A 13,593-nucleotide genomic window follows, 5' to 3' on the forward strand; every position below is an offset into this window, starting at 1 on the left:
ACAGTCTTCCCCTTTTTAATAACAAGGCCAACAAAATACATTTTTAAATAATGATCAAGGATTTTTTTATTCATTAAGTTTCAGTATCATTACAGAAAATGTTATGGTACAGAGTAGTGTATCATTATTTTTTCTTTGCTCTTAATTTCCACATGAATGCTGGTAACACTAATATCTGTACAAGATCAGTCTTTGATTTTATTTTTTTGTTCTGTACAATTTTGAATGTATTGGTTAAAAAGGCTGTCAGCACTTAAGGAAGCAGTTTGTCCCCCAGTTTGTTTGTTCAAATAAAAGGTATCCAGTTACTGCTCAAGAGTACTGTGCCATGAGGCTGCTGGGGTAAGAGGCCTCCCTGGATGCTCTGCAAGGGATGGTGCTCCGTGAGGGGGGACAGGCCTCCCCCAGCCACTCTCCTTTTGGCACTGTGCACATAAACACGAGAGACATGATAAAGAACAAGCAAAGGCTCTCCTAAAGCGGTTATGAAGCATACTAAGAAGGGAAATCCAAGTGTTGCCTACGCTAGTATAAATAAGCAGACAGCCTTGATTTAAGAGCATAAGTAGTTGTATTTTAAAGATGAGAAAAACACAAGTTCTGCAGGCACCTACTGCTGTCTACTAAAAGCTATCGCTATCAGACCTAGCATTGAACACACAAAGCAATTTGCAAGAAAGGAAAAATTTGCTTTGATATAATCAGAATAGAGTTGTTTGTTAAGATTTATCTTTAGGTGTATTTTTCTTTAAAAGGTATTTAAATTCATTTGAAATATAGTTCAAGATGTTGACTATACAGATCAACTTTTATCCAAATCAGAAAAACTAGCTGTGCCCTTGCATATTACAGGATACAGTCAATGATATGTGGCCATGCATTGAAGCTTCCTTCTGTGGGTGATCATCATAGCCGCCCGATGACCATGACGTCCACCACCTCGCCCTTGTGTAGCTCCACGTACTGCTCTGTCTTTGGAGGTAGCATCAACAACCCGTTGGCACTGCGCATACTCATCAAACGGCTGCTCATTTGATTACCTAGGAAGAGACACACTCATTACACCAGCATAAGCACCAATAGATATATTTGGAGTCCTTGAGGTTCTTTTCAAAAGAAAAACTGGCCACAGAAACATAGACCTTTGAGAGGCAGAAAGATGATCCTACTTTCCAACAACTTTTTCAGGTAGTCATACAGCTGTCTCTTACTACCTTCTTACACTTTAGAAATAAGCATTAGAGATTTATTGTTTGAAAGAATAAAAGCAGGATTTTATGACATTATACAAGAAGCCACGGCTTTCTCCATTCAAGTAGAAAATTATGTTTAAAAAGACTTTTAAGATCTGTTCAAATAATAGTGATGATAACAGCAACAATTACAATTTACTTAGTATTTACTAAGTGCCAGATATGATAAAAGGCACTTTACTTAATGATCTTATTTGATTTTTACAAGACTCAAAAGACTTTAAGCAACTTGTCTATGGTCCTAGTAACTACTTAGTAGCCAATTTGAATCCAAGTCTCATGGCTGGCAAAGCCCATGTACTTAGTCACTATGTTAGTTACTGTTGGCACTTTAACAAAGGCTCTTTGCTAAAAAGTCATGTGAGTTTTCAAACGGAGCCCCAAAGGTAGATAATATGTGGCTCCAGAAGTTGGGGGTTAAAGTTTAAAAGCGGTAGGAATGTTAGAATGCTATATAATTTTTGAATATTTTATTATTTGTATTTTTTTTTATTGTTCAATTACAGGTATGGTGCTGTAGGATAAACACTGGACCACAAGGTTGGTTTGAACCACAAGGTCAGTGGTTCAAACTCACCAGCCGCCCCTCAGAAACCCTATACACGGTCACTATGAGTCGGAACTGACTCGACGGCAATTAATGACAAGAAATACAACAAAGCATTTACCATTTCTCGATTTTTACCTGTATAATTCAGTTAATTATATTGATCTTGTTATTGCTATTGACTCCTCTGCCCTTAAATTTTGCCAATATCTAGGGCAGAGGAGAGGACACAGAGAGTCAAATTATATGTGTAATTGGGTTTTTATCTCACAGCTCAGGGCCATAGAGCCCTCTTTTCCCTACAAAGTATGCTCAGAATTCACTGTTTGAATACTCCTCTATATATCTTATAGAAGCTGTGCAATTGTCTTCCATGGGTTTACATTTGTAATTTCAAATGCCTATCTAGAAAATATAGCTCAATGAAATAACTAAACTTTGGTTTAATTCGTTTTTATTCTTGTCTTATAGATGCTGTACTGTTTAGAAATAGTTTAACTCATCTAATCTAAAAGAAACAAGTATAAGTTAAAAATCAGGTATGCATAAGGAGGGCAATTATACCTAAGTTTGCACTTTAACAGGATGGGTGCACAGGATACTTGCAGGTGTGAATGACTAACCTGTACTCTGTGCCCAAGGCAGTGGTTCTTGGTGATGCCAAGTCAGTATACACCGATGGTACTCTGGGCGAGGATCCAGTTTCACATCACATGATAACTACAGAATAAAGAGAAAAGGAGCTTGGTCACTTGATCACCTCTCAAAACTTCAGGGTGGTGGAGGTTGTGCAAGCAATAGAGAGGATGTGGGAAATATCTGCTGTGCCCACCACAGCCACCTGACGTTCTTAACAGAGGAAGTCGAGAATGCTCCTTAGAAGCCTGGATGGAAAGACTTTGTCTCTCATACTTTGGACATATTATCAGGAGGGATCAGTTCCTAGAGAAGGACATAAAGCTTGGTAAAGAGGAGGGTCAGCAAAAAAGAGGAAGCCCACTCCTCACCCCCCAATGATATGGATTGGCACAGTGGCTGCAGCAGAGGACTCAAGTTTAACAACAATTCTGAGGATGGCAAAGAACTGGGCAGTGTTTCGTTCTGCTATGGATAAGGTCGCTATGAGTCGGAACTGCCTCAATGGCACCTAACAACAACAACAAGGTATTAAACTGTTTTATCTGGAGGAAAAGCAAAAGCTAAGAAGCTGGTGTTCATGATGAAGAAAAGGGCAGATAAAAAGAATACAGTCTACTGTTGAGGTTTACTTGTATGAGTTTAATGAATACAATGAATTGAGAAATCAAAGCAGGTATACTACCACTGAAAATAAAGGTCTAACATCTTTAATTTATTTATAAGTTTATAAATTATTTATACTTTTTATAAATATATTTTACCATAAGCATTTACATAAGTGTTTATACCACCACTTGTCTGTTAGTTTGCTGTTTGCATGTCGCTGTGATGCTGGAAACTATGCCATTGGTATATAGAGGTGGACCATTTCTGAATGTCTAAACAATGAAAACCTTACAAATAGCAGTGAAAAACTGTCAGATATTACCAGAATATTGAATACTGAAACATGATGAGTGGCACCAGAATGTAGTAAGATCCAGTAACAGAACATGAACCCCTTAGGCTGGAAGGCACTCAAAACCTAACTGGGGAAGAGCAGCCTCCTGAAAATCCAGTTAACTGGGATGACAAGAATGGAATAAAGCTTTGGGGACCTTCACGGGCTGATGGGGCACAGCTCAAAATGAGGAGAAACAGCTATTAATAAATGGAACATGAAATGCATGAAATATGAATCTAGGAAAATTGAAGTTGTCAGAAATGAACAGGAATGTATAAAGTTCAATATCCTAGACATCATTGAGCTGAAATGGACTGGTACTGTCCATACTGAATCTGACAAACATATGGTTTACTATGCTGGGAATGACAAATTGAAGAGGAATGACATCACATTCATCATCAAAAAGAGCATTTTAAGATCTATCTTGAAGTATAATGCTATCTGATAGGATTAATTACCACTATTATTCAAATTTATGCACCAACCACTAAACCCAGTGATGATGAAATTAAAGAATTCTATCAATTTCTTCAGTAGGAAACTGATCAAATATGCAATCAACATGTACTGATAATTACTGGCCAAACATATCATTTTGGTTTAGTCACATCATGAAAAGAGCTCTTGATGACTTTCCTACGCAATGACAAAGAACAAAGAGATCCTTGACTTCTGCATAGCAACTTCAGTTCATATATACGATCTCACAGAAAGACAAACTGATGTTGACGTCTTTGGTGTGCATGTCATTAAATTCATTCTGGTATTTGAATAAGCTAAAGTGACAATGTGCTAGTAGCAGGAACCTAAGAGGTATTTCTTGAACATGTTTGTTGTTAAGTGCCGTTGAGTTGGTTCCGACTCATAGCAACCCTGTATAGGGTTCCCGAAGAACAGATGGTAGGTTTGAACCACTGTGGTTCAAATCTACCTGTGGTCCAGTGCATTATCCTACAGTACCACACTAGGACTCCTGAACATGTTTGTTGTTGTTAAGTGACATCTAGTCAGTTCCGACCCATAGCAACCCTGTAGAGGGTTTCCAAGGATGACTGGTGAGCCTGAACTACCAGGCTTACAGTTCAAACCGACTTTGCAGTCTAGCGCATTAACCCACAGTGCCTAGTTCAAGGGTTGGTTCATTATTAGGAAAAATAAGACTGATCCAGTAAAAGAGAATCAGTATTTTCCATCAGCACAATGATCACTTAAGTTAGATATCTTACAATGTCAAGAAATTCTTTATTCAACGAAAAAAAAAAAAAAGGTGTTGCTTAGATAAAAAAAAACAAAAACAAAAACAAAAAACTGTAGTTAAAATTTGAATATCCTGGAAATTCTGACTGAAGTAACAACTATCTCCAATCTATTCTAGTTACAATGTCATTAAACATTGCATATACTCTGACAAACCATGCTTTTCCTCTGGAATGCAGAATACAACTCTCTTACTTGATACTGCTTTTGCTTACACCCTATTTTGTATATACTGATGGGGTAGTTTAAAAGACAAATCCATTGCCATTGAATTGGTTCTGACTCATAGCTACCCTATTGGACAGAGTAGGATTACTCCGCTAGGGTTTCCAAGGCAGTAATCTTTATGAAGGGTAGTGCAGTAGCTCCACTGGATAAGCACAGGACTTCAAACCACAAGGTCAGAAAGATGAGGCTTTCTGCTCCCACAAAGACTTAAAGCCTTTGAAACCCTATACAGGTTTGCTATGAGTCGGAAATGAAACGACAGCACTCAACAACAACTAATAATCTTCATGAAAGCAGATGGCTACAATTTTCTCCCATGCAGCAGCTGGGGGGTTTGAACTGTCAAGCTTTCAGTTAGCAGCTGAGTGCTTCCCTACTGTGCCCCAAAGGCTCCTTACTGAAGGAATGACTTGGCATTATACCTAAATTATTTGGTGTTTCTCTGACGGTAAAGATCTCTTTCTCTGTCTGTTTCTCTGTCTGGGGTTTTTTTCCAGTATGAAGGAAATGACAAGAGCATCGATTGGTTTATGGTAGTGCAGTGGAACAAGTACTAGATTAAGAATCAGTCACCTAGGTTCTATTTCCAGCTTTACTGCTAACTTTGTTGTTGTTGTTGTTAATTGCCACAAAGTCAGTTCAACCTCATAATGACCCTGGATAGGGTTTCCGAGGAGTGGCTGATGGGTTTGAACTGCTGACCTTGTGGTTAGCAGTCCATGCATATCTTACAGCGCCACACCAGGGCACCTTACTGCTAACTGGTTGCACTGTATCAGCTAGTTGCTTTCCTTTCCTATGCCTACTCAGCTACAAAATGGGGCTCTACGACACACTGGCTAAAGTACCTTCAAGCTTTATGATTCTAAATGATTATTTTTCAGTCAATTTAAAAGTAGAAATTTATTTTGTTTTGAAGCAAGGTATTCATGTATATTTAAGAAACCAGACTCAGTTGCATGAAATTGAAGTGACTAATATTGTTTTTTCATAGTTTCTTTACAAACAGCTGTTCCTTTTACAGTAAGAGGTGAAACTAATTAGATTTTCATAGTGTTCTACTGAAAAAGAGAACAGTGTATTAGTTAACATATTTATCTCTACAGACAATTACAGCTCTGGTATTTTAGATCACTTAGCTTAAAGACATACATAATTACTACGAGTCTCAAAATGAACCACAGGTACACAAAGACAGGCAGGTTTTGGTGAAATGGCACTTTTGATGACTTTTTCTATTCATTCAAATTTGGGGAGTCATAGTGGGCTAGGACTGTTTCCTTTGCCTGGCACACCATAGTCCCCAAGAGGAAAAACTGTATTATGGTCCTGGTGTGTCACTGTAGGGTAAGCACTAGCTTGCTAACCTCAAGGTTGGCAGATCAAACCCATCAGCTACTCCTTGGAAACCCTGTACAGGGTCGCTGTGAGTTGGAACTGACTTGATGGCACCAAGCAACAGCAACATGGCCTACACATAAATACCTAAGGGAGAAGGGTCAGGAAAAAAGGAGAATATTGTCCTTCTTTGTCCCGCTCAACTTGTAGAAATGTGACCTCAGAGGATTCTCAAATGGAGTAATCAATGAATTGCAAATATCATGTAATAATGTTACCACACAACGATTTAAATGGTATAGAAGTGCACCCTTCTCAGGGATGTTGATTAAGGCGTCACAGGAGAGTTGATGCTTGAGTCTTATAGGATGAGTAGGGAGTTTCTCGACAGAGAAAGGAAGTGTTGGAGTGAGAAGAAGGAGAAGAAGCACAGGTAGGCAGGGATCCTCATGTCCATTCTGGACCATATGAGCAGATATGGTCAGAGTACAGGATGGGAAGCAGATGAAACTGGAGAGGAAAACTTGGGAAGGAGAGTCTCCCGTGTGCTCTCTTTGTATATATAGTTTACTTTGGTAGGTAATATACATGAGGATAAGGCAAAAAGTATTTCTATGCCACCCAAGAATCCTCTACCCAGCAAAGCTGTATATCAAATATGATGGTGTAATCAAAACATTCCAGGATAAACAGAAGCTAAGGGATTTTGCCAAAGCCAACCCTGCTATAAAAAACATCCTAAAGGAAGTTCTGTGGACTGAGAACCAACAAGAACACACAACAACTACAGAATGACGTACATGGCAGCATCAACCTGAACTCAGTCGACAAATGGAAGAGTCAAGAACAGAATAAAATTATAAGAACAGAGGATCTGGGAGGCCAGTCTATGATCAAAATAATTACAATGTGAAAAAGGTAAACACAGAAGAACAGCGATCCAGGTGGTGGGAAGGTCAGGTAGATTATTAGATAAAATAGACTGTCTTAAATGGAGGGAAGAACTAATGGAATATAAGGTAACCACAATGGGGTTGGGGTGGGGGGTTTATTTTGGGTGTTGGGGAGGGCAATACAAGAATGGAGGAGGAGGCAGAGGAACAAGATAGATAGGGGAACACTGAGACAGGTTTGCATGGCCTAATGGGACAGAGGTAAATAGTGATGCATACTCAACCTTGGAACAACAGGGCCCTGGAATATAGGGATCTAGTTATAGCTTGAAGAGGGGAAATAATAGTAAAATCCTTGACTGCCTTATGAATATTAGTTTCTCTTGCCTACTATTGTAAAATAGACACTTGAGTGGGATAGAAAGGAATGTTGGGAAACATGATTAGAGAAAACTTGTAAGCCCGCCTTCAACCTATAACTGACTGGTATACCAAAAAGGGGTTCTACAACTTGCCCAGTGACACAGGCCTCATGCAAAGCCTTTACAGAGTGTAGGATCTTTGGTAGAATCCTGAGTCCCATCCACAACCTTGTGAGGTGAGACATTCCCACTAGAAAGGACAAGCAGACTGGGACAGCTATGTGACAGAAGATACATCTTCATGATGAACCTGACCTATACTCAGAGTGGTAGTTACTCTAAATACCAACAGAGAGAGAAAGAGTCTTCAAATCAAGTATCAATGCTATGCACTCTGCACACAGGGTAGATAGAAACGGGCAACTTAGACACTGGCTACCTAAAATGAGGGGGCAATAAAGGCACGAAGTGACTGGCTTACAAGGTTTCAAGAGGGAGCTTAATTTGAGAGTGTGGGGGGAAAGAAAGAGTCCCCACTGAATAGCTATCATCTTGTCTAGATGGGTCTGGTGAAAGGAGATGGGGATAAGATTTGTAAGATTCAATAGTTAATAATTGTTATCATGACATTGCAATTGTCACAATTGTAAAGGTAGAACTTTTGTAACAAAAAAAGGGGAGTAGTTAATCTTACAGTCCAGAAACAGAAGACCCTAGGACCATCAAGAGAGGACCGCACAAGTAGAATGCGGGACCTTATCCAGAGAAGCAGCAGCGCCAGAGATGGAGGCAAAGATGGGGGCATGGAGAGGGGGAGCGGCTAGATTCATGGACTAAGAAGAGAAGGACTAAGAGCTGGTGGCCAGGAGCAGACTTGCAGAATGTGTCCTTTGGAGATGTAAATTACTATATATGCCTGAGTGGTGTTTTGTTTTTGTTTGTTTTTGAGTTTTTTAAAAAGCTAAAGTGGATAGAGAGAAACACTGTTAACTGATGGTATATGGAAGGGATTATAATCAATGTAATTAAACAATGTATATGAATTGCTGAATGTGAAATTGATGATATGCCTTGTAAACTTTCACCCAATCCACAGTAAAACCTTAAAAAAAAAATTATTTCTACAAAATCATAGAAAACTTTATTAAAATATCCAAATGTGAAGCTGCTGTTTCTCAACATATCTTCCATCTAGGTCTATATACTTCTGAAGGCTGTGTTTCCATTTCTCTAATCCTTCCCCAAAGAATTCTCCATTCTTTGATGTATACATCAAAATGGCAGTTTTGGCATCCTTGAGGGACTCAAATCATGTTCCTTTCAAATGTTCTTTGAGTTTGGGGAAATAAAAGAAGTCTGAAAGAAAAAGATCAAGGCTATGGGGTGGTAAGTGTTCCCAAAGAAATTCTCACAGAACAGCTCTTGCTACCCTTGAAGAATGAGCAGGTGCATTGGTTGAAGGAGCTGTCTTGGCTTTTTCCTCACTGACGCAGTTTTCAATTTTCTTAAAACAGCTTCACAATAAGCCCCTATGACTGTCTTGTGTCCTTCACAAAATCTATGAAGACTGCCCCTTTGGATTCCTCTCCCAAAGTCACTCTAACCTTCTGAGTTGACCTCTCTCCCTTGAAGTGGCCTAGCAGGTGTCCTTGGAAGTCACTGTTTTGTTGGACTTTTTATGAAGGTATCCTACTGAAACTAGGACAAGTATATAACCAAGAGAACTTGTCTACAGCCATTCACTGATTGCAGAGACATATTTAAACATATTTTGTTTAGAACAGACTCATGCAAGTGAGAACTGGAGCTCTAGATGAAATACTTTTTGACTTACCTTTGTGTGCAACAAAACATTTTTTTATGCTCTCTTGTGGATTTTGATTTTAACCCTGGGCATATGGGAAGCACTGAAGGATTATAATTGGAGATTATGAAGTGATTAGACAGAAAAGGAATTAGAGAAGCCAAGAGTAGAGGATGAAAAACCATTAAATTTGTCAAAGGTTATATATAATACTCAGAATGTTGCTATCATGCAAACTGAGGCTTATTTGCCCTCAAAAATGAGGGGTGAGGAGACTTCCAATTGGTGGCAGCAGAGTCAGGTAGGGCAGGCTCCGTGGGGGAGGAGCTTGAAAACCCAGGGACGTGGCTATCATGAAACTACACCAGAGCTCTGAATTTATCATAAGGGTCTGAGCATCAGTTTCCCACAACCGCAAGTGAAAAAAATCACTGTATAAAGGAAAACACTGTTTTACAAATCGGCACGGGACTCCCCCTGTGGAGAGAGTGGGACTACAGACAGACCGGCAAAGGGAACCTGCGCTAAAAGCAGGGAAGTGACATTTGCGAAAAGAAGTGTGGAGGGATTTTACACGTTTTTTTTCCCCTCCTCTTCCCTGTCGTGCCCTCTTTGCCCAGCCCAGACACCTTCAGGCGAGTGGGTGTGCACCCTGCAAAAAAAGTCCAACATTGAGACCAGAGCTTTACCATGGCACAGAAAGAGTCCCATCAGTCTAAGGGCCAATCCTTTGGCTGCGGCTTTTGACTTCTGCCTGTGGGTGCTAAAGTTAACTTGAGCAGAACAATTAACCCCTGTCTACCCAGAAAGAAAAAAGATTAGGTCTGACAGACAAAGCATATGAGCAATCTGTAAAACCCCAACATAAAATGATACAACTATTTCAAGAATTATGCTGTGCACACACACTTAACAGACTTTGAGACAAAAATAGTAAATAATCTTTCTTCCACTAACTTCTCAATATCTATCTGTGCACCTCTATGGTGTTGACTACGGGAGGGGTCTGAACGAGTGGACACCCCAACCCACTATTGGAGGCTTCTACAGTACACACGCACAATTTTATTTTTGTTTCAGAGTGGATGTTCTTGTTTCTGCTTTATATTGCTTCTACTTTTGGACCTTTTGACCACACATTTTTCCTGGAGGTGGGAGCTTTTTTCCCTATGTTACCAAAGAAGAGACAGCAACTGTGGCCATATAGCCAAGCTACACACATACCCCATAATAGTCCACCATTGAGACAAGAGCCAATAACAGCTGCTAAACATTACATGTGAAAAGGGAAGCCTATCTCCTGATCATATCCACCAGGAGACACCCAATAAACATAATAACACAACAACAAACATCCACTTAAGCATTTAAAAAATCACATAACTATTGGAAATGACGAACAAAAAACAACAAAAGATACCAAAACATGCCCAAAACAAAAGAGAGTAGCTGAGACAAATGAGCTGGAGACAGACAAAGGCTTTCTAGAACAGGAAGAGCAGATTTTGGATATGCCTGAGAAAGAGTTCAGAAGAATGATATGGAAACAAATTCAAATGCTCCAAAAAGGGGTGGAGGAAAATAAGGAAGAAGTCAGGAAAGTACTTACAAGAGCAATCAAACAAGATTGATACAGCATTGTAAACAATTCAAACCTGCAAAAAGAGGTCCAGATGATTAATAATAAAATATCAGATATGGACAATACACCGAACGGGGAAAGGAGCAGAACAGAAGAGATGGAAGCCAGAACTAGCAAGCTGGAACACAAATCTCTCAATACTGCTAGGATAGAAATGCAAGCAGAAAAAAGGATAAAAAAATCTGAAGAGAGTCTAAGATTCATGCTGGATAACATGAAAAGGAACAACTTAAGAATTATTGGCATTCCGGAACAGGAGGAATCAGCGATGTCCACAGAGGAGATAGTTGAAGAGCTTCTGGAAGAAAATTTCCCTAACATCTTGAAAGATGAGAAGATAAATATTTAAAAAGCCAAACGTACCCCAGGAAGGACAGACCCCAAAAGAAAATCACCAAGACATATGATAGTCAAGCTCTCCAAAAACAAAGAAGAGAATCCTAAAAGCGGCCAAGGAAAAGTGAAGTGTCACTTATAAAGGCAAGTAAGTCAGATTAATCCCTGACTATTCAGAACAAACCATGTAGGCAAGAAAGCAATGGGGAGACATATAAAGAACCCTACAAGAAAAACACTGCCAACCAAGAATCATCTATCCAGCAAAACTATCAATCAAATATGATGGTGCGATCAAAACATTCCAGGATAACCAGAATCTGAGAGATTTTATTAAAACCAATCCAGAACTTCAAAACATCCTAAAGGCAGTTCTGTGGACTGAAACCCAACAAGAAAAGACAACAACCAGAGATTGACAGGTGTGGCAACACCACCTAGAACTCAGTCGACAGATAGCAGAGTCCAGAACAGAACAAAATTACACCAACGAATTCAAAGGAGCTAGGAGGTCAACCGAAGATCAAAATTATATCCATGTTAAAAAAGGGATAAACATAGGTGGTGAGGATGTCAGGTACATAACAGGATACAATAGATTCTGTTAATGGAGAGAAAAGTTATTAGACTACCAGGTAACCCCAAAGAAAGTTAATACTTCACAACTTACCATGAAAATGAACTTCCGAGCAGAACAAGCAAACATAAAAACTAAGAAGAAACCAACAAGAAATAGCACAAAAACACAAACCCAGCACAAGGAGGCATGCAGAACAAAGGAACAAACAGCACTACCAAAAAAGTAACAAATTATCATACCTATCGATAATTACATTGAATGTCAATGGATTGAAGGCACCAGTGAAGAGACAGCGAGTAGCAGAATAAATAAGAAAACAAGACCCTTCAATATGCTGCTTGCAAGAGACTCTTTACAGACAAACACAAAAACAGACTAAAAATTAAAGGATGGAAAAAAATATACCAAGCTAACTGCAACAATAAACAAGCAGAAGTGGAATTTTGCTCTGTGATAAACTTTAAGACAAAAGCCAGCATAAGAGACAAAGGAGGACACTATCTCATGATCAAAGGGTCAACTGAGCAAGCCGACATAACCATAATAAATATCTACGCTCCCAATGAAAGAGCACCAAGATACATTAAGCAAATCTTACTAGAATTGAAGAAAGAAAGAAAGAAATCTACAATAATAGTGGGAGATTTTAATACGCTACTTTCGAAAAGGGACAGAATGAAGAACGAAACAACACAATCAACCAATTTGACCTCATAGATGTGTACAGAGCATTCAACCCAACAACAGCACAATATATATTCTTCTCCAGTGCACATAGAACATTTTCAAAAATTGACCATGTGTTAGGTCACAAAGCAAGCCTCCATAAATTTACAAACATCAAAATACTACAAAGCATCTTTTTAGACCACAATGCTATAAAACTAGAAATCAACAATAAGAAGACCAAGAAAACAAAGTCAAATGCATGGAAACTGAACAACACCCTGCTGAAAAGCAACTGGGTAAAAGAAGAACTTAAACGTGAACCCACAAAGTTCCTACAAACAAACGAGAACGACACCACAACATACCAAAATCTTTGGCACATGGTGAAAGCAGTGCTGAGAGGACAATTTATTGCAATGAAATGCACACATCCAAAAAGAGGAAAGAACCAAAATTAACCTATAAGCACAGCATCTACAACAATTAGAAACAGACCAGCAGAGGGAACCTACAGTCACGAAAAGAAAAGAAATAATAAAGATAAGAGCAGAAATAAATGAGATGGAAAACCAAAAAACTATAGAAAGAATCAACAGGACCAAAAGCTGGTTCTTTGAAAAGATTAATAAAGGTGACAAACCATTGGCAAAACTAACAAAAGAAAAGAGGGAGAAGGCACAAATAACTCACAATAGAAACCACATGGGTGATGTCACAATGGAACCAAATGAAATTAAAAGGATAATAACAGAATAGCGTAGTGGTTACGAATCGGGCTGGGAACCTTAAGGTCAGTGGTTGGAAACTACCAGCCACTCCTTGGGAGAAAGATGAGGCTTTCTACTCCCGTAAGGATTTACACCCTCAGAAACCCTGTGCAGGGTCGCTATGGGTCGGAACCGACTTGACGGCACTTAACAACAACAACAACAACATGAAGAGTTGTACTCCAACAAATTAAAAAACTTAGAAGAGATGGATATATTTCTAGAAAAACATGACCTACCTAAACTTATTCAGAGTGAAGTAGAAAGTTTGAACAGATCCGTAACAAAAGAAGAAATTGATGGACTTCCAGTTTGCCATGGCAGCCAGACGG

The 13,593-nt window shown here is 39.1% G+C and overlaps 1 protein-coding gene across 1 annotated transcript in view; it reads right to left on the reverse strand.

Annotated features, from left to right (window-relative positions):
- Positions 1–906: 906 nt before the first annotated feature.
- The window catches only part of LOC102813504 (gephyrin-like), a 750,251-nt gene continuing 737,564 nt past the window's right edge, over positions 907–13,593 (reverse strand). Inside the window, exons 22-23 of the mRNA XM_006873064.1 lie at positions 2,424–2,520; positions 907–1,040 (exon numbers count right to left, since the gene is read on the reverse strand). Coding sequence (XP_006873126.1) covers positions 907–1,040; positions 2,424–2,520 — 231 coding nt within the window. The remainder of the gene's footprint in view (positions 1,041–2,423; positions 2,521–13,593) is intronic.

Source organism: Chrysochloris asiatica, unplaced genomic scaffold, assembly GCF_000296735.1.
Source record: "Chrysochloris asiatica unplaced genomic scaffold, ChrAsi1.0 scaffold00221, whole genome shotgun sequence".
NCBI classification, from domain to species: Eukaryota; Metazoa; Chordata; class Mammalia; order Afrosoricida; family Chrysochloridae; genus Chrysochloris; species Chrysochloris asiatica.